The sequence below is a fragment of the Taeniopygia guttata genome, chromosome 13 (genome assembly GCF_048771995.1).
Source record: "Taeniopygia guttata chromosome 13, bTaeGut7.mat, whole genome shotgun sequence".
Classification (NCBI taxonomy): Eukaryota; Metazoa; Chordata; class Aves; order Passeriformes; family Estrildidae; genus Taeniopygia; species Taeniopygia guttata.
The window spans coordinates 5,872,682-5,898,435 of record NC_133038.1 but is presented as its reverse complement, the minus strand read 5'-3'; the positions used below and the strand labels follow the sequence as shown (position 1 = coordinate 5,898,435).

The window sequence follows — 25,754 nt, the reverse complement described above, 5'->3', positions numbered from 1 at the left end:
TAGGCACCACATAGAGACAGCCCATCAGCAGGTAAAGGAACTCTAGAAATCAATCAAGTTTAGGACAAGCTGAGTATAGATGGAACAAGCACATGCACTGGTGCAAGGAACAATGAGCACTCCAAAGAGCCTAGAAAAGGAACCCTGTCAGGAAAGCAGTGCAGCTGATATGGACTCTGCAATGGAGACACTTAACCCCAGCCCTGACTCCTATAAAAGACTGATGCAGAACAAGCCAGGAAAAAGAAATAAAAGGAAAAGGTTTTGCATCCATGTTTTTCTGTCCCTATCAAAGAGTTTCTAAGGGCTGTCCGAAAGGGCCTTCACTATCCCCTCTGCTGTAAATATCTCCATCTCCCAGCTTGCTTTCCCCAGCAGGCAGGAAGGTGTATGGTTATTGGGAGAATTCCTGCTGCTGCAAACAACTCCTTGTGCACACGGTCGTCTCCAGGGCAGGGGATGAGCAAACCAGCAAACTGCAAGTGACAGGCCACTTACTGCACTTCATGGCAATGCTCAGGATGTGGTTTGACTACAGTCCTACCAGGCTCTAATTTAGATGTCATGACTACTTCTCTTCAGTGCCTGATGCACAAAGAGGAGCCCTGGCTTGTCCCTGAGCTTAACCTCTGTGTGCTCCCTGCAGCTGATGGGAATAAACAGCTGTGGCAGCCAAGGGAGCTGCCCTTTGGTCATGTATCTCCAGTGCCATTGTATAAAATAAAATAAAAATTCCATCTAGAAAAGCAAGGAGAGAACAGACTAATGGGCTGCTCCTGGCTCTGGGTGGTCTGGACTCCACCAGTGGTCAGGCCTCATGGTCAGTCTGTCCATCCTCTCCCTCCATCCATCAGCCTTGGTGGAGCCTGAGCAGGTGGGACACTCATCCTGCTGCCACCTCCTCTGGGGATTGGCATTTCCTGCTTCTGTAAAGTTAATTTGATGACTGAATTAAACTAATAATTGTTTCAGTTACAAATATGGTCTCTGAGTGCATTTGACTTCAAGCACGTTTCTCTTGGGAGGTGCCAGGGATTACTCATGGAATCTGGGCTAATTTAATTACTTTTTGATGGAAAGTGCATGATTTTGCAGATGGTAGCTGTCTGCAGGGCCACACCACAGTTGCTGATATCTTTTTACTTTCCTCTGTGATGCAAGAGATGATAAAAGGCCCAATTAATAAAGTCACCTTGAGAAGGAGACCTTCTGTTAATGGGAGAGCCAGAAGTGATTCACCATTTGGGAAAATTCTATTTTCCTTATTTCCATCCTATCAAACACTCACCCACTCACAATATGCCTCTTGAAAACAACTGAATGCTAAAGGAGTCCATATGTCCACACTTTCCCAAAGTCTTTCAAAGCAAGGTAACAATTAGAAGCATATTTATAAATGACATCCTGAATTTGTGCCCTTTCCCTCTGCCACCTCCAGGTCCCCATGCTCCCACTGGACCCTGCCAACCCCACGCCAGGGTTCTCATCCCATATCAAAAGTCTGGGGACTTGAGTGCTGACAATGCAGAAATAGCACCAGAGAAAATCACAATTAACAGTTGTTTGAAAAGTATCCTGTGCTGTTCAGACTATTTAATCCCATTTTCCACTCATCCCCAGGCAAGGGAAGAGTCACAGACCTCCATCCAAGAGCACCACATGTGCTGCCTTTGCTGCCACCAACATCCAGAGCAGCCTCAAAGTCATTGCTAGGGCTTCTACCAAGCTTCTAGGGAAGCTGCTCCTCTCCACTCTCTGCCTTAAAAACCCATGGAAAAGGGAAAATATTTTTGTTTCTTGGCTGCTCAGATCACTTCTTCCTACAGGTCCAACCACTGCTCACTGTAAGTACACACAGAATCCAGTCCTGCAGAAGGAGCAAGGTCTCAGATTTTCTGATTTCACAGGGATTGAGATGCCAACATGACACAAGGAAAATGAAATTGAGCCAATCAGCATTTCATGATAAGTGCCCTGTCAGCAGGCAGAAGAGAGGTGGAGAGTATCTACTCATCCCCACAGCTCACAGGAAATCCTGACAGGCACCTCAGCCTGCAGAGCATGAAACACAATGCTTAAATGCATCTTGGAATTTGAGATTTACTCTTAAGGGCAAAGTGTTTGAGTTCTGCTGAACCATGCCCAGCTTTAAACAGTGTGGAGAATAAGGAGCATCAGCTCAGCTGCTTTCTCCAGGAAAGATGCACAAGATCTAGGTCATCATCTGTCAGCAGTGAGCAGGGAACTTCCCCAGAGAAAATTAGGCAGAGGAGGACATTGGGAAGTGAAGGTAGAATAGTTTTGCAAAAAAACCTATTTTTGAGGAGGTACAAATAATCTCTCCAGAACTCTGAATCATCCTACAGATGAAGAAAATGGTGGGTTTTAGTGGTACTGTGAGATGCTGAGTGGTCTTAACCCCTCTCCTAAATGTGGATCATTTTCTATCAGAACTTACAAAACTATTATTTCCATTTAAATATCTATTCTATAGGGGCAAAACCACAACTTGTAAGGTTTTATCCCTCAAACTCTCTCTCAAAGCACTAAAGAAAGGAGTTGACAGAAAACAAATGGCACACACAGAACCATGCCCATGCCTTGGAAACTCAGGTGTGCTCTCCTGAGGCCCTGTGATGTGCCAAGGACTGCACACACAGCAGCAGAGGGAGTTGAGGATATCTCCATGGGGTTTGGTGCCTCCACAGCAGAGGCTCTCCCCACAAAACCCTGACAGTGACAGATCCTTTGCACACACAGTTCTTTCCTATTTATTACAGAGTCACAGAATGGCTGGGGTGGGAAGAGACCTTTAAAAGCTAAAAAGTTCAAGCCCTCCCCACACCCAAATTCTTGAGATGAGCTTTCACCCTGGACATTAATTTCTACTAATGAGGCTCAGAGCCTGAAAAGTCCAAAGGCAGCAGAGGGAACACACAGACCCAGCAGCATCCACACACCCTGCCAGCAGCCAGGCTGGCACCTCGTGACCCCCTTGGGACAGAGGAGAGCTCCAAAGAGAAAACCTCGACCCGGCAGTGCTGACGTTATCAGGCCTTCAGCACAATATTAAATTAGAGGCTTGGTCATCCCTCTAGGACCACATACTTTTATTTGTAATACAGCTGAGCTACACTTAAAATGAGGACTTGTGGAAGGAGTAGACTACTGTAAAAATAATTAATTTTCTGTACTCCGGATCAGAGCCATAGCACTGAAGCGAGGCTTTTGGAAACAAAAAACCAAAAAGCAATAAACTTATTAAAAATAAACTTCAGCTGCACAAAAAGGCTAAAATAGTGATCTGTCAAAGGTATAGTGCAGTTAAATTAACGTGTTTTCTGTTTTGCAAATCAAAGCAAATTTCCTTGAGAAATGGATATTTTTTGAGCAAATTGTTTTTTTTTTTTTAGGATGTGGTGTGTTGGAAATGCAGCTTGACTTTACAGCAGGCTTTGTATTAAGCAGACTTTTACTAAAGAAAGGAAGTTATGGAGGTAGTTAGCCAGGAAAAAATTAAACTATTATTTTCAGAATAGTTAGGCATTCAAGACCTTGAGAGACATTGCCTGGCATGGAAAATGCTGTGGAGCTACAGATTTCAGTGCATGATGACCATGCCTTGAGCAGGGGCACAGACACTGCTCAAAGGTGAGTGTCCCTTTTCCCAGCCTGTTCTTTGCCACTGACAGCTGTGGTTTGCACCTCTGGCAGGTTGCAGCAAGGGCACATCCAGTTTATTCCAACCTCTGGCCCCTGCTTCCTGAATTTCATTACACAGACCAACCATTTTCATGTCCCGTCATAGTGACCTCCATCAGGTTCCATAGGTCCTGTGCATCACCTATTCTCAGTCCCATTGCTCCAAAAATATGTGTACTTTGATAAAAGTCCTAGTGTTTGATGACCAACAAAGTCTGGCTTTTCTCCCAGCCTGATGCAGACAGGTCAGAGATTCATGATACACCTATGCAGATGATGGGAAGAGTTTTGTACCTTTGAAAACAAACAAATCGGACATTTCCAAGCACTGCAATTCTTCAGAAAAACATCAGGCAAGGACCTAAATTAAAATGGCAGAAACAGCAATGGTTATGTGCGCCCAAAACACATCCATAATGGTGAGGGGGAAACTGCCTCACCCTCAGGCCTTGGAAAAATTCATCCAGTCCCTGTGGTTTTCCAAAGTGACAAGGTTTTATTTACCTAAAAGAGATGTAGCCAGACTTTGATGAGCTCTTGCTGCTTTTTAATCTATCACTCAGGGAGCTGCTCTTGCAGGGAGCATTTGACACTGAGTGAGAGGCAGCAGTGCCTGGCAAAACCTGACTTGCCTGTTTTCACAGAGGCTGCGTTTGAGCATCCATCAGGTGTGCTGTGCACACAGCCCAGCCAGACTCTGCTCTCTGGCAAGTTTGGCAGACATCACAGCACTGTCTCTCACTCAGAGAGAGTGTTTTTTCTTCTCTCACGACACAGATGAAGGAGAAACTCGAGGAGGCAGTCATCCTTCCTCCTCACACCACTTTTGCACTTCACAGTAACGGCGTTGCTGAGCTCTACAAAGTCTCCATCTTTTTCTTGCTCTGAATGTGGTAGGATGCAGCAATTTTATTCCACCTTTAATAACACACAAACTGGCATTTAATTTTTAATGCTAGCTTAAAACCCAGGAGGTTGCCAGGCTTTAAAGGTGAAATCAATCTCCTCTTGGGTCATTTAGAGAGTTCAGGAGTCCAACACCACTGCTGGCAACTAATCCTTTCCTCTATCAAACACCCTTTGAATTTTGCTGGACTAAAGGCAGGGGTAAGGCCAGGCTCCTGGGGTACTGCAGGGGCCATAAACCAACAGGAATTAAAGCAGGATATCCATGCCAGGTTATTGAGCCCATTTCCTGGCCAGTGCAGTTTAGTGGCCCACAACACATCCCCTTTATCTACAGCTCTTGAACAGAGCTTGCTGCTGTCCCTTTCTGGTCACTTGGACTTTGCAGCTCTTAGGATGACCTACAGTCTGGTTTGATCCTACCTGCAAAGCTGTCTTGTCTAAGAAGACAAAAAAAATCTAATGTATAAAAGAATAGATAAGAACATATTCCTGCAGAGATGAGTGCCTGAGGTTTTAGGGTTTCATGCACTACCAGCAAGTTCCCCAGACTCGTGACATGGGTCCATACCTCCAGTGTTTTAAAACTTACTTTAGAGAACAGACTCCTTTTTCTACTCTTTGGATTTTCTAAAGGGAAAGATCAAGAAACTAGAATGGAAGAGGGGAGGGGGAAAAAAGCCACAAATAGGATCAGTTCCAAGAAGATCAGCTACTTGTCAGCTCTGCAAAATAGCTGTTAATTTATAGAGGAGAAGTGTGCAGGTTCTTTCAGAGCCATACGTCAAAGCTTTCTCTCTATGATACCTGCCTTTATTTGGCCTTCATATTATGGACCAAAATGAATTTCTCTGGTTCTGGATAAACTGCACAACGGTGATGTATATTGTGATTTATGGCTGCAAGTGCTTAAAACGCCTCCCACTAAATTTGTAGTGACCTTATCACACTATTAAAACCTGAAGTAAATAAGTGCACTGAGTAAAGGTTAACAACACCTCCAATAAAACAAACAGCAAACAGAGGGGATAGGAGATTCTCAATCCCATCACCAGCACAAACCAGGGAAGGAAGTTGCTGGATGTCCTGGCAGCAGCAGGGAGGCTGCAGAGCCATGCAGAGATAAGGAATGTGGTTTAACACCTCAGCCCAGCAGCCCACTGAGCTTTGCTGTGACAAGTTTTCACCTCGGGGAGCCCCTGGATCAGGGTCCATAATGAGCCCAGGCTGGGCAAACACAGCAGCACAGAGAGCCTGCATCGAGCTTCAAAGCCCAGCAACCACTGAAGAGGACAGAGCAGTAACTTCTTATGGCTCTGCAGCCATAAGAAAATCCTTTTGAGAAAAAAAAAAGAAAAAAAAGCTTTATACTGTGGTCTGAAGAGAGAGTCATCACCAAATCTGTCTCAGTGTCTCAATCAGAATTTTCCCTATAGTATTTTCCCTATAGTAACTGGTTTAGGTCTATTTTGTAAAAGACTATGCCCAGGTCATGCCTTCTATTGTTTCTGACAAAGATTTATAAATTAGCAGACACCAAAATAAAATTAGTAACAGGAAGTAGAGGAGCACTTGAAGGTGAACAAATGCAGACAGTGATCCAGGGAAAGAAAAAGAAACTTAAGCCACTGATTTGAACAGATTCTTTACTGGTTTGTAGAGGGAGACATTATCATCTCCAGGTGCTCCTTGTTACAGCCAGATAACAGCAAAGTTTTTTTGCAACTCAGAGCATCAGAACACGCCTTGCCCACCAGAACTCCAAGAAAAGCAATTATTTATGGAAGGGAAAAATAGTTTTCATTAGAGATCCTCAAAAAAGTTGTTTTAAGTTAAAAAGTGGGGAACAAACCAATTTCTTAATGAAAGCTGAAGCAGGTTTTTTCTATTTGGCTTCTGCAGTTAGAAGTGGTTTTTTATTTCAAAATAAATTCTCATTTCCTACTTCATGTAGTGTGAAGTTCTGAAAGATTCTCTCCATACATTAAACTGCTTGAATATAACATTTAGTACTCCCAGCCTCCTTTTCTCTCTGATACATCAGCAAAGGTGAGTCAGGTCATTAGAATTTCCTTCCTTTTTATTCCAACAGCAGTTGTGATCATAAATTCATTATTTTCATAATTGCTCCATTATAATTTAGTAATAGAGTCACATTAATATCAAAAGTCCTACTATGAGGCATTATCCAAACAAAATAAGAAACAATTAAAAATAAATTTATCTAAACTCCTATTTAGAAGGCATTATCCAATCAAAACAAGTAATACATAGAATGAAATTTATCTAACATCCTATTAAAAGTGATAACTTTGAGGTCAAAGAAAATATTTTACATAAAAGCACACAAGATAATTGACTTTTTCTGCTGTGCTGTTGAAGCACAAAAGATAGCCATTACTAGTGTTAAATCGGACATGCTGAGCAGCCACAGGGGTTTTACACTCCCAGGGCAGCCCACCCAAAACCCCTCCTCTCCTCCAGGCTGTCTCACCCTCCACAGTAATTTTCCTTTAGAAATTCAGAGATTTATTACACCAGTAAGAAACTCACTTTTGCCAGGGCAGTCAGGACTCCTTGGGAAGCTTCTTCCTGCTGCCTCCACGCTCCAGGTTAAGGAATTCTCCTCTGGAGCTGCAGGGAAGCTCCACGGGTGGTGTTTCCTCCTGCCAGCCCCAGCAGGCAACCACAGCCTCACCTGGGCAGCTCCACAGCCCCCAGCAACAGCTGTGGGGAGGAGCTCTGAGCACTTAACCATAAACCCTTTTCACCTGCTCTGACCTGGGTCACTCACTCAGGAGCAGAGTGTTTCAAGGAGAAAATACTCTTAAAGTCAAGGCACCTGGTGCTCCTGCCTGCTTTGTCCAGTGTTCCTGCACTCTCCTTGCAGAAAGCACAGGAGATTATTGTTTGTCCCTAAGGCTCCCAGACCTTTGTCTCACCACCTACTATCTTGAATTTATTGTTTGCCACTTCAGGGAGCAGCACATAGCTGAGCCCTGCCTTGGGCTGCTCTTTTCACTGTCCCTCCATTGGATTGTAGCCACTTTTAATTTAAAACCCTCACAATTTTGTTTTGTTTTGTTTTGTTTTAGCAGGTGTTGAACTGTTCTTGCTGGAGAGATGCATTTTCTCAGCAGTAATGGAACTTGTATTGATGCAAAGCCTTCTGTGTAACAAATGCATGGCAACCTTTACATGTTTCTGTATGTCTCCAGAACTAGGTCATGTTCAGCATTGAGAAAAAAAATGCTGCAGAACAGATTGCTGTCTGCCATGCCCCACAAGAGGAACTCACAGCATCATTTTGTATGATTAACTTGATCTCAGAGTCCAGTTTTACATCTGAGGATGTATGTCCGTGGTCAGAAACATATTAAAGCAAACACTTAACTCCACCCATCAGTTATCTCCTGCCTCAGCCTTCCTGAAATGAGTCATTAGCTGCATTTCATCTCTTCAGTTCCAAAATCCTCAAATTCAGCTTCAAAAATGGAACCCCTTTGATCTTAGATTGCCACTAATTCATAATTGATAACCCAGTCTGGAAGGAAAGGAAAAATTCGTCCCCATTAGTTGTTCCACTTAATATGTTCTGGTGCTTCAATTATGCAAAACCCAACTCTCAGGGCCTGACTGCTTTCCAGAATGTGAGCCAATGGAGGGAAGAGAAAAACCCAGATCAAATTATTCCAGCTGTAAATCTTTGTAATAGCATAGATGTCACGGGAGCAATACTCAGCACTGAACAATTCTGTTTGTTTTCCAAGCTGTTCCTCTGTTGAATTCCCAAGGCACCCATAAATGACTCCAGAGAGCTCAGTGGAGGACTCAGGACTTGGTTCTCACTCCCTTATATTTTTTTGGTCAAGCCATTTGGCTGTGAGTTGTAATGACCCTTTTTGGCCCGAGGCACTAAAAGCCTTGGAGTAATATATGAGCTGGTAAGTGAGTAAGCGAGGAGGAATAATTAACACAAGTCATTATGCTCTTTATTTTGTAGAAGAGAAACTGTCACTTCTTTCTGAAGACCTTTGAATTATAAATGTTCAGAACCTGAGCATGGTGAAAAAACAGCAGTGCAGACATCACTGGGCCAAAGTGTGTTTTCTTACTGGGAGACTGACAGAAGCAGGACTACACAGCAGGGAACTCAGCTGAAAAGGCACAGATGCCTGCAGCACCTCATGAATAACCAGAAATCAAAGATATGGATGTGTCTGTACCTGTGTTCTGTCCCCAGCAGGTTGCTGGGCTTAAAGAAGAATCTTTGGGCTTGCAGTTCTCTCAGACAAAACTGTACAACCACGCAGCAAACTCCCAGGAATCAGGGGAAATTAAAGCCTGAAATTGCACAGGTGCTGGTCAAGATCAGGAGGATCACCTGTTCAGGACATTTTAGTTTCATAATTCTCCAGAATTCACCCACATTAGCAAAAAAAAAAAAGACAAAAGGTCATTTAATTTTCTACTGGCTTGTGTCAAGTGACTGATGGACTCATTGCTCCTGGAGTAGGACCAGGATAAGTTCTCTTTTCTGGAAGGTATCACAGCTTTTCTTTTTCAGGCACTTTCAGGATCTCCCCTCTTACTGTCACTGATTTCTATGAATTTCAATCTCTTTCACACTTGTCCTTAAACCTGGTGAGCAGCTCTTGACACTGCTGGGAAGCCTGGGAGATTCAGAGTATGAGGCAAGAGCTTCCTTCCTGGAGTGAACTATGCTAAAGAAAAACACAATTATTTTGCAACAGAAATTCACATCTGTGCTTTTTTCTTATGTACAGTGAGTTTCCTACAGTGGCAGAGTAAAGTCAAAGGCTTAAGGCAAATGGAGGGAACATCTTCACATTGCATTTATTGGCAGAATGTGTCAAAGCCATCACATAAACCTCCTTGCATTTTCTGGTACATTTTAAGGGCTAAGCTATTAACCTCTTACAACAACAAACCTATCGGGTTCTCCAGGCTTCCCTTGCTCTGTTATGACTTCCAAGTCTAAATCCTTTTGGTACTTGGAAATTGAGGGGTACCCCATGCCTTTTACAAGCAGACAGATGCCACTTGTCCTCACAGACCACCCCCTTCCCCCTCTTCCTTTGTCATGAGCTGCAACACACCTGCTCTTACCTTTGCACTCCTGGTATTCTCATTCCCACCCAAATTTCCTCTCATTTCTCCAGAGAAATATATGCCTCAGCCTTGCACAAGTCTGTGAGAGCAGGAAACTCTCAGCTGGCTTCCTTGGGCAGTGCAGACCCTTCCCCACCCCGGTCCTGCAGAGCTCTGGCTTTGCTGCCAGACTTTAGGGATCCTGGCTTGTGGCCAGCAGGACTGGGACCATTTATCCAGGGCCAGTTCTTGCCTTACATTTTGCTTCTCCTGCTGTATGTTTTCCTGTTGTTTTTATTTTTCACAGACACCTGGCAAAACAACCCTGCACCTCACAGACATTTTAATAATTCATATTCAACTTCAGTCACTGGAAGTTTAATAAACAAGTACTTATTAGAATACAATAACTTCTTAAAGCAGGCAGTTTTTAGGAATGAAATCACAATAATTACCTGTAAGAATATGTATGAATAACAAACATTCAGTCCTCCTGTTTTCATTGTTTGGTTCATTTGCATGAAAGACTTCCCCACTGTTCCCCTTGCCTCTGTTTTAGCAAAGACTTTGCTTTTAATGGGACTGAATATTCAGCTGGGTTCAAACCCAAATTTTTATGTAAAGAAGCTACTCATAGCAACCAGCTCATCCTGGAATCCATTAAAAATAACAAGAGGGATTGGAATGAGATTATTTCAAGAGCTCTCTTGCATTCACAGGAAAACAGATTTATTGCACTTGCAGAGAAGCTCTCCCAGGCAAGGGAGATGCAGGTGATAACACTGAGTCCTCCTGGTTTTTCCTCTTGTCCACAAAGCAAAACCAGGAGGACTTCTGAGCTAATTTCATCCCTGAAAACCAGCTTGCCATGCACTGAAAGCCTGTTATCAGCACTGCCCGTTCCTGCAGCCTCCTTCCTTCAGCCCTCCCTCGGGATGCATTGCAGGTCCCTGTGAAATTCCACCTGGCACTAAATGGAAGCAATGAAGAATACCACAAGAAAACTAAAATAAACCAGATGCTGCTAAGTGGCAGCTACAATAAAAGCACCTGCAAGAGCCAGGAAAGCAGGTTGAAAGGCTGACTGACACCCTCAGAGCAGGTAAGCCCAGCAGCCTCAGCATGGTGCTGCTACAAGGGTTGAGCACATCCTGACTACCCACCCTTGACCCAGCCACCTTCTCACAGGGCTCCAGTGAAATTTGGGCTCACCACATGAAAAACAGCATGTTGACCTAAGAGCAGAGCACAGTGCCAAATTGCCACCTCAGCTGCCACCCCTCTGGGAGGATGCAGGCTGTGTTTTCATTCCAGGGGAAGTTTGGGTTTTTTTTATTTCTCTCACTTAAAAATAGCTATTTTCATAAAAAGCATCTTTCCTGCACTCCCACTCGCAGCAAGAAAATGGAAAGTGATCCAGAGACTAGGTTTCTCCTTCTAGCTCTTGACAGGGGAAATTTTCAGGAAGAAAAAGAAACCCTGCTTTAACAAGATTATTAATTGTTTTGGGGGACATATGTTGTGGAACTATTGAATGGAAGAGAACATAGTGATAGGAAAATGTTGACTTTCTTAACAGGGAAAATAAAACTTTTCTAAATCAGAGGCACACACACCCTGAGGCTGTAGCTGAATTTTTGAAGGGCAAGTCCTCAGCTAAGACTTTCCTCACTTGGCTGCCCTGCAGTGACCTCATGCAGCAGCCCCTGTAGAAGCCTTGAAGTCACCATCTCCAAAGGTACAGGCTCAGATGTGCCTCCTGAGCAGGATGCACATTTAACTCCAGGGCTACAAACACAGGCCAGGTGAAGGAGCAGCATGTTCTCCTGTGTCAGATAACACACGGCCTTTCAAGCTGCTCTTCAAAGCAGAACATCTTCCTTTGGACCACAGGCAGCTCCAGCTTAGGGTTCTGGGGAAAGGTTTGGGATAGAGGAGCCCTGATTAGAAGCCAAATGAAACAGGGTAAATTTGTAGAGGTTTTAAGAGCAAGTTTTACTGGCTGCCATGTACCCTTAATTGCTGAAAGTCTGCTGATCCCAAAGGTCTGGGCTGCCAAACAAAAGTCACGGGAGCCAAGGAGGCTTTCTTTGAAGTCGTGCTTCTAGTTGCTTACAACTTGCATTCCTCAAACTAAATGAGTGCAGTTTGGCTCTCTGTAGATAAAGGTCTCACATTTGCACCATACCCGAAGAGCTCCCAGAGCTCAGTCATTGCTCTGCACCATGCAGGTTCCTGCAGGAGCTCATCACTCTAAAGCACAGTGGGGTCTTCTGGTGAAAGGCACAAACTTCCACGTTTTCCTGCATATCCCACACCTCAAGTTTGTTGGGGTTTTTTTTCTCTAAGAGCAAACTAAAATGAACTGAACATTGGTGTGGCTTAGTTCTGTAGCAGATCTTTAGCTGATATCAATTAACAGAGCTCTGACCCATATTCCTCATTGGCACTTCTTGCCAACCCAGGCATGGGGAGTGAAACACAGCCAGGAGGAAGACAGTTAACAACAAGAGCCTTGGCTTCAACAAGGTCAAGGACTCATCTTTCACCTTCATTTTGATAGCCCTCATGCCAAAACCAGAAGAGGAAAGAGGCATTTATTTCATTGTCCTGGAGTTCATTCCCTCTGTGTTTTATAAGAGCCTGTGTTTTAACTTGGTGTTTTCTGCCAACTCGTTTTCCCTGGTGCACTGGCAGAGAAGCACGCCGGGCAAACACAGAAATCCCAACAAAAATACTGACCATGTTTGGATCTAACCTACTTTGGGAATCTGGGGTGCAGAGGAAGTTGAACTGGCTACCCAGTTCCAGCTGTTAAGAGTGCCCTGGCTTCTTTTAAAGCTTATTTATTTACAGATCAAACAAACAGATTTCCAAGCACTTTCATTTAACTTTGATGCCAAACTTTGATGTCTTCATCATTTACAGTAATCATTTTTATGTGCATTTAATATTATTTTTTTAGTCCAAAATTCTATACATAAAAAGACCAACTTCATTTAAAATATGCAGCATTTTTGCTATTTGAAAACTCTGCATTTTTAATTTGTTTCTTATCAGCAGAGTACTTCTGGGGCAAGGAGAACATCAAGTTTTTAATGCCTTTCAGTTGATTTAAATTAATATTTTATGTTTTTATTCAAAAGAGCTGACTGATAGAAGGGTGCTGACATTTTTTTCACACTCTTTCTCTGGCATGTGTTATATGCAAAGTAATGGTGATTTCTTAAATGTTTGCTGCTTTATTCCATGATGAATGCCCAGCAGATAACATTTCCACACAGTTTAATGCACTTGGATCACTGCTCAAATGCCCAGGCTGGGTAGGAAAGGGTTCTCAGTGTCTCAAGGTTAAGATTTGTATCTCAGTATATCAAACATTTGTTTTAGAGGCAAACACTACCTTTGTGTGCTTGGAAGCCCCATCCCCTCAAAACAACAAAGCAGGGAAGTGTTTGCCTCCTTGGCTCCGTGTCTCTGCTGAGCTCTTTTTGAAAAACATAGAAAGCCAGAAAGAGAAGAGTGAAACTTTTAATCAAAAGGGCACTGAATGATTTCCATTGCATTTAATAACCACTTCATCACTGTCTCTGGATGAAATGCTGTATTGGATTCCACAGCTGACAGGAGGCAGAGGACAGTCTTCAATTGGGAAGCTGCACCCCTCTCCTTTTAAAACCAATGGAGGAGGAGTATCTGAAGTTACCTTTTCAGTGCTGAATGCTTCCCCTTCCTTTACCCAAGGTAGCTCAGAGGCTGGTAGAAATCTGGTACCTGCAGGATGGAGCTCCGAGAGGAGTCACTGGGGATGCAAACTCAGATTATCCCTGCTACAGAAATATCTGGAAAACAGGGAACTTAGAGGAGGACTGTAATCACACAGCCAAGTCCCACACAGCACAGTTTACGGCAGTATTAGCACAACATTTTTGCAGGAAGAAAATATTATTGCCATTATCCATGAGGGCAAAGTACAGGGGAGAAAGTTTTTCTCTCTAGGGCAGATGGAGGAGGAGGAGAGCAGTGAGAAGAAATCATTAGTAAAATAATTGGCTGCCTGCTTTGCACAGTTGCCACAAATTGTTTATGCTGTCAGTGCCATGAGGGTATTGACTTGCCAAAGTCAGAGCTGTGCCAAGGAACTGTCAACCATGGGGGCTGCTGCTGCTTTTCACCTTGTGGGTATATGAAGTATCCTTGGGTCATCACTCCCATTGCCCTGCTTGCCCAAGACCCATATCAGAAAGATTTATTATCAGCCTCCTTCTGAAACCTAGGGTTTTGGCCCGCACGATTGCAATCAGGAACAACCATAACATCTGAAAATATCTCTGAAAAATAAAGATAGGATGCTGTGTGATAAAGGGTTTGAATTAAGTTTGTGGAGGGTTTTTTTTTAAGTGAGTAATAAGTTGGAAGCTTCTGTGTCAGAGAACAAAAGACCTGTTGTTTTCCCCTGTTGTAGATAGAAAGAAATGTTAATATCCTACATTCAGGCAAAATGAGTTTATTCCAGGAGTGTGCTGGAGTAGGGCAGAAATGTCACTTTATTAAAGCAGTTTTTTTGCTTTTCCACCTCATTTTCCAACTAACTTTAACAAAGCACAACTTGAAGAAGGAAGGATGCCTTTGTTTTGTATCAAAGCAGATGGATGTACAAAAGAACTCCTAAGATACCCAGAAGTGGTTAACTGAACACATGCAATCATTGCAAAATTTCCATCGAGAAGCCTCCCTTATCAGCAAGAAATCATATTAAAGAAGGGCATGGTCTGGGAAGGAAAGATGTGCACCACACAGTAACTTACTCATACATTCCATGTGTAAAGAAAGCTTCTAAGAGCACCACCCTGAGAGCAGCTGCAGCTCCCTGCAAGTCCCTGCTGCTCTGGGGGTGGTGAGCACACTCAGCACACGGCAGGATTTGCCTCTCATGGCTATCTCAGCCCAAAGCCAAACTATTAAATGAATAAAATCCCTGTATACTAGATCAGGACACGAGAAGATTACCCGTGTTGCTGAGAGATTATCAAGTGAATAAATCTAGCATGTGATAGATAAAACAAATACCCATTAAAAATACAAATCTCTCAACACTAGGAAGAGAAATGCATTCCCAGCACAGACTCTGAAAGCCTTCAGAAAGACAGGCATATCCAGCATCAGAACAGATGGAGAAGATGAACAATAATTGCTTTCCAAGCATCCATCCCCACAAAAGCAGTGAGTACAGGCCCCCTAAAGAGACAGATAATAAGAGTAAAAGGAAAATAAAGAGTATCTCTGAAACACCTTGGACTAGATGAGAACAGCTGGGAATTTCTGCGATGAAGTGTGACATACTAGAGACAAATGCAGACGCTTCTGGCTACTCAGCCAATATTTGAGTTGGTATTGCCTTGATCTCAGAAATTTCCACTGACTTTTGGAGATAAGAGAGGTGTAAACTGCACCAAACTTCTGATTCTTGCTCTTGACTCCAGTCAGCCCAAAGTAAATCCAAGTTTCAAATAATTTTGCCCCTTCCCTTCACTGACTTTGTAGTCCACCTTCCCCTCCTAAGGGCACCTCAGTTCTGGTTGTTTCACACTCAAATTTCTCTAGATACACCTTGGTCTAGAAAATGAAAATTGTCTTGCCATATTCACCTGTCAAGAAAGAGGGCAGCAGCATGAGACTTATTATTAATTATTTAATCAGCCACTTGTGGGGGTTTCTGGGCTCATGCCAGCTCTCCCTTCAGAGTTTTTGGACAAACACAGTGTGAGGGGAAGGACTCCTGTGCACTCTCCCAAGCTGTTTCATTACACCTGATTTATAGCATGACACTACTTGTTCTAGCCCATAACCTTGAGCTTGTAAACTACACAGGGGAAAATTTACTAACTACTGAGTTCATCTTAATGCACTGTTGGGAATCTTAAGTGGGGAAAAAAGAAGGGAAGGAATTGGGCATCTAGAGGAGCTGGTTTTGAACAGCAACCCTGTACTGGCCCAGTGCAGTGCATCTCACTCTGCTTCCATTTAAATAAAGTTTTCATTTACACAGCCAGCATACAGTAAGGACCAATGTTTATCTTGCTCTGAAGGTACTAATCAATAGGAGAGTTGTAGACATTTCCCAGCTTATTAGCTGCACACATGGATGGAGTTTCCCACAACACCATGTACAAATGCCTTTTCTCCACTCTTAGCTGGCATCAGAGTTTGATTAATAACAGAAGACAGAAAACTGGTTTGCAACTTTTCTGTTAGGATAGAAAATTGTCACCCACACTGCAAACTCTAGCAGTAAAGGAGTGTAAACAGAAAAGCCCTGAGAGCTGGATCATGGGTGCCACAGGTCCTTTTACCACACAACCCTTGGTGGCTGCACTGCTGTGCAATACACACAAGCACCACCTCAAATCCAGAAGTTATTCAGATGCTCTGCCCCACATTTTGTCATTGTTTTCAAGTGTAGACTTTTAGGTTAATTTCCTCAGCTAATACTCTTGAGGTGAATGTCTAATTTGCCCAAGGTAGAGTTAGGTTCTCCTTGGCTCATTCCCTTCAATGGCAGCCTGCCCTCTGTACTGATTTACAACTTCCTTGAAACAAGCAGAGAGGGTTGATGTTACAGAGTAAATACCAAATGAACTCTGCATTCACTGACTATTCCCAAGAGATATCTTGCTCCTTACTGCAGTCTAAGTACTCAAAAGTCAGTCCCTGAAACTTTCTCCTCAAGTCATTTTTGCTATGTAAGGCTCCAGCAAACAACTTGTGTGATAATTTCTGCCATTACAGGCTCTTACTTTGTTCAGTTTTTAAATATTTTAAATTAAATGGCTGAAGTGCTGCTGGATACATGTCATTCAGCAATAAAGGCTTGTTCTTTGAAGAGCCTGAACTAGGGGCCTTTCCAGCAGGACTGTAGCTCATGTGCTGGGGAATGTCACACTCTGTTTCTGTAGTTCACTGAGGACATTAGGAGCAATCTTATTTCTATTCAAAGCAGAATTATGTTTGCAAATTACTTTCCAGCATCCCAGCAGTGGATTCTCAGAGGGACTGGCAGGAAGCAGTGATTCCTGTTGTTCCTTCACTGCAGTGACTGAAGGATTTCCCAAGTGACAGCGCAGTGCAGAGACAGGACTGTCACACAGCTCCTGTTTGTGCCAACAGAGAATCACAGGATTTGTACTGCACAACCTTGCTGGAGCCAAGTTCACACCAGGTACACCACACAGCTGAAGCACTGGGCAGAACACACCTGTCAGTGGCCAGGTACCAGCTGAGCCCTAATGCAAGCCACCAGAGCAGTTCCCAGCAGGCCAGAACCAGCAGTACCCAACTGTCCAGTCACTGACTCACGCTCTCATTTATCTTCCATGTTTAAAAAAGGATGATGAACATTTTATAACTACAATCATGAGCATTTCTTACTCTACTTTTGATGAACAACTTCATTAACAACTGCCCAGAAGTCTTAAAAAGGGAAAAACAAACAACCACACACATCCATAAAGATAACAGGCTGCCTGACTAAAGTACTACTTTCTCATTGGATACTTCAAAATGTTTATGAACAAGCCCAACAGCAGGTTTACAAGTTTCTCCTCAGTTAAATCTCACATTGCTGAGCAGAGCTCACAGTTCTGCTCCCTTCAGATTTCCCTGAAGCCTCACTACACCTTGACAAGAACTTGCTCCTTCTGCTGTTTCTGTACCACCAGCACAAACACACATCAGTGGTGAGTTTACAGTGCCCCCAGATGTTACTCATGAAATCAGCACCAAGTAGAGGCCTCACTGCCTCTCCATCCCTTCTGGTGACAACATTTTAAAACATTTGTTTATAATAAATGATCTGCTAAAGGCTTATTGCAGTTAGCATGGAATTTTGTGTCTGAATCTGTACCACACACCTGAAGTGCAGATGTACTATAATTACCATGAAAGCACAGTAGAATCAAACCTCTAAAATTTATAAATATACAATTATATATAGAAATTACCAGTATAAAGCTGTGTCACTAGATCTCACTGAAATGGAAAAGGTTCAGGTCCCCAGCATTCTGATGGACCTACCACAGAAACCACTCCAGACATTCTTACCACCCTACCAGGGAAAGGCAGGGACCAAGGCAGCTCCTCACCTCACCCAATCTCCCATCACTCCTGTCACAGACACAGCTGTGGAGCTTCCTTAGCCAGAACCATAAAGATCAACTCTGGGTTATGTATGTTTAAGACAGCAGAAAAAGCTATCAAGGCACAGAATACTAAAAACATGCCAAAAATGAGTTTTGCCACTTACTGTCTTGAGGAAGAAAACAAGAACAAGCAACAACCTTGCTTTTAAGCTGAAAAACTTTTAAAGCCCAGGTCTGTTTGTTTAAAGGACTTTCAGGGCCACCTGCAAATCATAAAGAAGCTGGAAAATACATCAGTCACATTCTCACTTCTCTCTGTCTGTGGATTCATAATCTCTAAGGATACAGCCTTCTCTGGAGGTCCAGAAAAGATCTGAAGCAAAACCTACAGCATGCAGGAGAAATAGGTACTGGAATAAAATATCTAGGAGCCAGGTTTTAGATATTTACATGTGTCTAAGTGTAATATATGTGAGTGCTTATTAAACTTGGATTATTTTGCAATTCTTTAGTCTTCTCCCAGATCAGTGATCCCCAAAAAGATTATAAACAATTTAAGTTTGCTAGAACTTGTAAGAGATTCACTGTGACAGAGGAGTGTAAGGGCAGCTGGCAGAGCCCAGCACAGCTGTTTATCACAGTACAACAGAAACAGTTCTTCAAACACACATCAGGGACTGCAGAGATAGAGGGTTTTATCAGAACACACCTTTCAGGCAAGTTACTAAATCGTGGCTTTACAGCAAAAAATGTGTTTGAAAGTGCACTGCAGAGAACCAGATTGCAAATAGACTCCCATTAATAGTACTGAGCTCTCAATGTGCTTCTTGTGTAACTTCACTGTCCCCTAATACTCTAAACACCCTGAAACCCTTTCTTCAGTAGCCAAAAGAAATCACTCTGTACCAACCTTTGCAAAGACAATAAAAATAATTTCTTTCCTTACAGGAACTGTCCCTTCCCCATCGTCCAATACTGATCAAAGTAAACACAGGTAAGAAAAGCTACCATGAGTTGTTGCAGTAAAAGGACCCAAATGAGGTAAGCAAGCTATCTCCCACTCCAATGTTCCCAGAATAGAAAGGTCTAAATATCAGACATTTGCATGTACAAGCAGCTGCTCATTCTGTTTTTATGCTGATGTTTGACTCTGACCATCTTGATTTGAAAATCTGACTGAGCAAAATGAGATTCCCCCTATGGATCTGTCTTCTCTTCAGAGAAGTAATGATAAAAATGGGATTGTTTTCAAAGAACTGAAAGCCTGATTTGTATATGCAACAAGCCATTCTATATTAAATCCACTTTCCTCAATGTTACAAAAGCAATTTGTTTCCACACAATGCAGAATTAGTTCACTCTTCACCAAACCAGCTTTTCTCCATATTTTGCCTGTTACCCACAATGAATTTCCAAAGAGAAGAGCCTGAACTCCATGCCTATATCAGATTATGAATGCCATGGGCAAAATCCAAAAGAGTTTGACTATTCTGGAAGTTTTCACTGCTACCTCCTCTTTGACAAACTAAATATTGCCACCTACTGACTGCCAAAGCCTGAACTTCAAAGGATTTTTTTATTTCCCTCTCCCTGACACAATGCCCAAGACACACAACGAAGATCATTACAGCACAGATAAACCAAAAATTGATGTCTGATATTCTGGAATATTATTGTTACTCGGTTTTGTCCACTGTTACTTGTTTACTTCCAATGTTCTAACTACTTTAAGATGTCAAATTTTAGTCTGAGGTTTGATCTTACAGCATGACTATCAAGCACATAGTTTTACAATAAAAGGCCCACCATTCATAGCAGAGATACCAAGCTTTATAACAGCACCATGTGTTTTAGGTTTGACAGTCCAGAGCCGAGCTTGAATGCTGTGGTCCAAGTAACTCAGAAAAGGTAACATCTGCTGCTCCAAGATTTTTCCATACCCTTGGCTTGACAAATAGGGAAAAACCCATTTTTCTCACATCATCCAGCTTCAGCAACACCAAAGATGTAACTAAACCATGACTTTAATTATCCCTTTATACAATTACATTGCCCAACACGAGATAGCTATACAGCCACTAAAGTGTGTCACAGCGTGTGAACAAGGGTTCTGTTTCGCAGCTGCTGCACATACTCCTTTGCTTGGTCAAAGCCAGTCTTTGGTGGCTCTGGGGGAGGAGGAGGACCTTCCACCAGCTTCACAAAGTAGTGGCACCTGCTGATCCTCATCATGCCAAACATGCCCTTGCCGTGGCACCGCAGCCGCTTCACGTAACGGCCCCTGCCCGTCTGCGACTCCGCTGAAGGAAAAAGGACGAGAGAGAAGATTACTCAGTCAAGAACAAACTGCTCCAGCTGCAATAAAACACCTGTCTTGCCAGGGTGTTCTTCATGGCTGCTTCTAGAAAGTTAATTCTACTCGGGATTCTCCCCTCCATCTTTCTTCTGTTACATTTAGCAGATCACTGCTACAGAGGAACCCGTGAGCTGCATTAACACTCTTCAGGAGCACCAAAAAGGAGAATTTAGAAAGCAGGCACACAAAGATAAATATGTGGTGAAGGACAAATCACACTGAGCACTTACTAGATTATACAGCTCTTCTGAAGGTGGTATTTGTTTCACTGCCTTTCAGTAGTTTGTCTCATGAATTCCTGTAAAGCCTTACAGACTTCATTTTCCCTCCTTTCTCCCTTTATTGCATTCATCACAGGTATTTTCATTATCTGCACATCCAGTCCTGCACTACAGCTGAGCCTGCTTGTGGCAGAGGCCTGGAAGGCTCCAAAGAATTCTAATCAAATCTCTCTACAGTCCAGGTGACTTTAAGCTTATGAGGTCAGTTGAGTAAAATTTATCCCCTGTTAGACAAAATGGCAATTTATTTCTTTGGGCCTCAAAACACCTAAGAGTAAATATTTCTCTAACATTTTCTAGGCTAAAAAGCACTTTCATTATTACAAGCTAATCCTGCAAACAATCTACAGAGAACTCTTTTTATAAAGAAGTTTGCTGTCATTATCCATTTACTTTTATACTGTGTCTGACGGAAATTTAACTTTGATCCTGCAAATCAAGTTGTACCAGCCACAGACAAAGCTCCCAGCATCTCTGTCTGGCAACATTAAAAACTAGAAACCATTTGTTTCTTATTGTTCAATCTTCCAGATTTGTGTAAAGCATCTTCCTCTTCAGGATGTTCTGTTCAACAGGGAGCAGAAATTCCACTCTGAGATGGATACATCTGTCTTAGAAATGCTGCAAACATGTGCCTTTAATTTTTTGGTAAAGTTAAATTTAGCAGAAACTGTCCTCTATTCACTTCTGGTGATTTCAAGCATCAAAATCTTATTAAATATAACACATTTCCACAGGTAGGATGACACTTTTCTAATGCACTAAATTTAAAAAACGTACCTATGTGTAAGTTTGATTTGAATTCCACATTGTGCTTTCTTACAGCCATTTCCTGTGCTTCTAACAGAACCTGTAACAAAAGGAAAAGAAATGGAAATACTGAGGAGGAATTTAAAGAATACTATTTCTTATCTCTAGATAACATGAAAGAAATTGCAAGTTTAAGTCAGTTATAGAAAAAGTATTTTATAAAGATAAAAACTGTTAAAAGACAAGCATCTTTTCCATAAGGAAGTTTCCTGCATAGAATGAAAAAGCCTCAGGACAATTTTATTACATTTTTTGAGAGGAAAGGGAGTGGAAAAGATGTTTTCCACCAGCATTTGTCAGCCTTCTCTCCAGAGACCTTTGTGTAATTAGATATCTGACTAGAAATAAATTCCAAGGTTGGCAAAATGAACTTGGTCTATTCAATATTTTCAGCTAATACAGGATATTTCTTTGCCATAATTATACCAGAAATCAACGGTTCAGCCAAGAAAATGAGTAATTTGAGAATTCAAACTACCAGTGTATTCAAAGCTTTTGTGCCTTTACAGAATTTAGTCGTCTCCTTAACAATGTCCTCCATCTCTTACAGTTTAAGAACCAAAGCACACAGATGTAGCAGCCATTAGTGACCAGGATTCTGCACCTTTTACCATGAACTTAACACCAAGCACTGCTAGAGAGGACACCCACATGGAATTTATCACCATGACAAGTTAGAACAGCCAGCACAGGTGACCCCAACATATTCATAAGTCACAGTGTCACCTGACTGCAACAAAACTGTGTTGTTAGAATGTGCTCCCAACAGGCTTACTTGAAACACAAAAAGCCACAGAAGTAGAAGCACCTCCAAACTTCTGGTGACAGATATTGATTTTCGAGTTTTCTGGAAACCAGGAGTGTTAAAGAATACTGTTATTTACCTCTTTGATCACCTTTGCTCCCTTTTTGTCACTGAATTCCAGCTGAGCGAGAGCCTGATCAATGGACATTCCTTTTATCTGCAATCAAAGTGGTAAAATTAACTTCTGCATTCACAAGTATTTCCTTTCTCTGATTCAGAAGACAACACTTAAATTATACTGCTATTATAAAAACAAAAATACTGTCATTTCCTTAATTACCATTTCTTCAGTGTAATACCTGCTAAAGCAAAGTACAAACAGCCATTCCCTGTCCAGATCCATGCTCATCCCCAGGATTCTGCTATAAAGATGCTGATTAAACTGTGATTGAATGAGGCTCTTAAGACAAATACAGCAATTAAATTTTGCATTCTCTCAAGTAGAGCACAAAGTACTCTTTGCTTACCAGTTTTGCCAGATACCACATCTTATCTTTGCTGTATTTTATTTCCCTCCGACAGTGATATATTTCCTAGGAGCAAAAAGAAGTTAAGGGATGAGTAATTTTGCTGTGAAAACAGGAATGGAGCATCCATGTCTGCTCCACAATCTATTTTCTTACTAGGAATAAAATAAGAATGGCTCTGCCTACTATGAGAACAACACATCAGGCATAGCTTTGATATTTGAAACTGAAAGCACTAAAAAAAGGTACAGGCACACAGGAAATTTTAATTTAATCTTATGACACTTAGTTTATAAGCAGAAGTCCCTGAAAATGATAATCACAAGGTTTATCACCATCTTTTCCTCTCATTCTCCCCACTTTAGAAGCAAAACCTTCATTCAGCCTTAAAAATATTACCCTGCTGTCAACTCAACTTACTGGGAGAGCAAATAAACAATATTACCAGAATGAACTTAATTAGCTCTCGAGAAGTGAAGAGGGTTTCAAGTTTGATTAGCACAAAGAGCTGCCTCCACAGACCCATTTAACAGGGTAGCTGTAGAATCTAACATCAATGCAAATTTGAAAGAGATGGAACTCTTGATAATCAGGTAAAACACTGATTTAATAAACAAGTCTGTCAATAGCTGCATTTTCACACACACTGCATCACTCCACAGCAGGGATTTCTATGGCCTAGGCCACAATGTTCACAAAAGCAATCAATAAATGCTCATGGCTCACAAAATACGTGCCTAAAAAAACCTCATTTCTTTTCAGATATAAATACTTTTACTTTGCTGAGCAGTGTGTCTAACAGAAGCCACAACACATCCATTCCTAATGAAGAAAAATGCTAACAATGGAATTCCAGAATATCAGTTCCTGACAGTACAATTTTTACCTCCTTGTAGTTCAGAAACTTCTACAGAGGATGAGCCCCTCACAGCTTGAACCACACACTGAGTAGGTGATCAGCTCCCAGGAACTCAAGGCTCCAATACAATTTAGAGATGGAAAGCAATTCCAAGGGATATCAACTTGTACAACACAGCCAAACTGAATAAAATCCTAAATAATGAGCAAACAAGCTTTCAAACTAGTGCCCCCGTGCAGTCACTCTGTGCAGACAGTGACAATCTGCTCAGAAATTGCTCAACATTCTCAGGTGAGGACATTCACAGGTGCATCCTTACAGCTGGTCTGCGAGGCTCTCCAGGCAGCTGGGGAGGGTAAACAATCCTGTTCTTCTTCTCCCACTTCCCAATTTTCTGCAGAGATGTGCTGGTGTGGATGCATGACAGAGGAAAGAGGCTGCCAGATGCCAGCCACCTGCAAGGCAAGACCACAGCCTCAGCTGCTGAACACAAGGGTTCTTTGTCCCTGCCCAGTTTATCTGGAAAACTGTGAAGTTGTTGTCTTGAAAAAGAGAACCAGCACATTTGTATACTCAAAAAACCAAACTATTAAATCCTTTATAGTTTATGTTGAAAAGGCTTTTTAATTCAGCAAGAAGACTCAAGCTTCTTAAAGGAAGCCATGAATGTTGGTGTGAGAGTCACATGAAGTGTCCTCAGACTGTCACACAGTCACAGCCACCTCTGTTCTGATGCTCTTGTGGGGTTCAGGACTCTCACAAACCATTTGTACCTTTCCCAAGGTACTTTCCATACTTATTTAACTTTTACCAGCAACACATTTAGCAGTGAAAATTTCTAGCTTTCCACAGGGCTGTGTATCTCAGAGCATTAGAGGTTTATAAACATTGTGACATTTGAGAAGAGAGGTGTTCTAAACTACTTCCAATCAAGTCAATCCAAAAACCAGGGAGCTGATAGCAATAAAATCAATTTTCAGGCAGTTTGCTCAGCTCAGATTCTGAAAAACCAAGCTACATTTTGCCCCCTGCTGCCTGGACAAAGCAGCAGTGGGCAGCCACTGGTGACTACAAGAAACAGAAGAGTTCCAGACCAAACACTGCGAGTTTTACTGAGCCTTGAACGTCTTTGTGCGTGTGGCCAACCTGTGCAAAGCATCTTAAAAACAACAGGCAAACAGAGCATGCCAAAAGGGCAGTGTACAGCCTTGTTCACAATAATATGTGAGCAGAAATTAGTGTAACACACGTATTTCAATGTCATGGAATATTTCTTCAGGTATTTGCAGGGATGCAGCTGGCAGTTCCAGTGCTCCTATAGCACAACTATGGGATTCCTTCAGAATGAGGGGAAACTTCAGCAAGTGAGGAAAGCAGTGACTGGGGACAGTACAGATGTCACATTACTGTGACCTGAACTATGCAGTTAGAGAGAATAGGGATGTCCAACAGAAAGAAGTGAGGAGAGACATTGTGGCACAAGCTCTGAATACACAGAAGCACAGCACAGGGGCAGAGTGACCTGTGCCCACAGCTCCAGGGCTGGGTGGGATGGCCAAGCCAGGGGACCCCAGAGCCCAGCCCCAGGCAGCCAAGCAGGGCAATGCCAGTCCCCCTGCCAGGGTGACAGAGCCAGACTCACCTCTCTGGCCGTGCCCAGCTGAGGAGACCTCGTGCCCAGGCAGCACCTGAAGGGAAGGGAAAGTGAGGGAGGCATGAACACAATGGTAAAACCACAGCATGGTTTGGGTTGGACCTTGAAGACCACCCAGTCCCACCCCCTGCCATGGCAGGGACACCTCCCACTCTGCCAGGTTGCTCCGAGCCCCATCCAGCCTGGCCTTGGGCACTTGGAGAGTTCCAGGGCAGCCACAGCTGCTCTGGGAAACCCGTGCCAGGGCCTCAGCACCCTCACAGGGAAGAATTTGCTCATAATATCTAACCTAAACCTACTCGCTGCCAGTTTGAAGCCATCCCCCTCATCCTGTCACCCCAGGCGCTGTAAATATCTCACTCCACCACTCCTGGACGCTCCCTTCACACACTGTAAGGCTGCAACTTGGTCACCTCGAAGCCTCTCTTCTCCAAGCTGAACAACCCCAATTCTCCCAGCCTTTCCTCCACACGAGAGCTGCTCCATCCCTCCGCTCAACCCGGCGGCCTCGTCTGCAGCAAGACCGTCGCGGAGCGGCGCCGCGTCCCCTCAGCCTCACCCGCGTCCCCTCAGCCTCACCCGCGTCCCCTCAGCCTCACCCGCGTCCCCTCAGCCTCACCCGCGCCCAGCGCCCAGCGCGCCGCCATCTCCCCGCCTCGCTTGG

The 25,754-nt window shown here is 42.9% G+C and overlaps 1 protein-coding gene across 1 annotated transcript; it reads right to left on the bottom strand.

The window, feature by feature from the left end:
• Positions 1–19,659: 19,659 nt before the first annotated feature.
• On the bottom strand, positions 19,660–25,748 carry MRPL22 (mitochondrial ribosomal protein L22; the record flags this gene model as incomplete). Its single annotated transcript, NM_001245580.1, is given in 7 exon segments — positions 19,660–20,158; positions 21,276–21,345; positions 22,190–22,267; positions 22,578–22,643; positions 23,756–23,891; positions 25,079–25,124; positions 25,710–25,748. Coding segments are annotated over 7 exon segments (636 nt in total). The 5' UTR covers positions 25,738–25,748.
• Between the last annotated feature and the right edge of the window lie 6 nt (positions 25,749–25,754).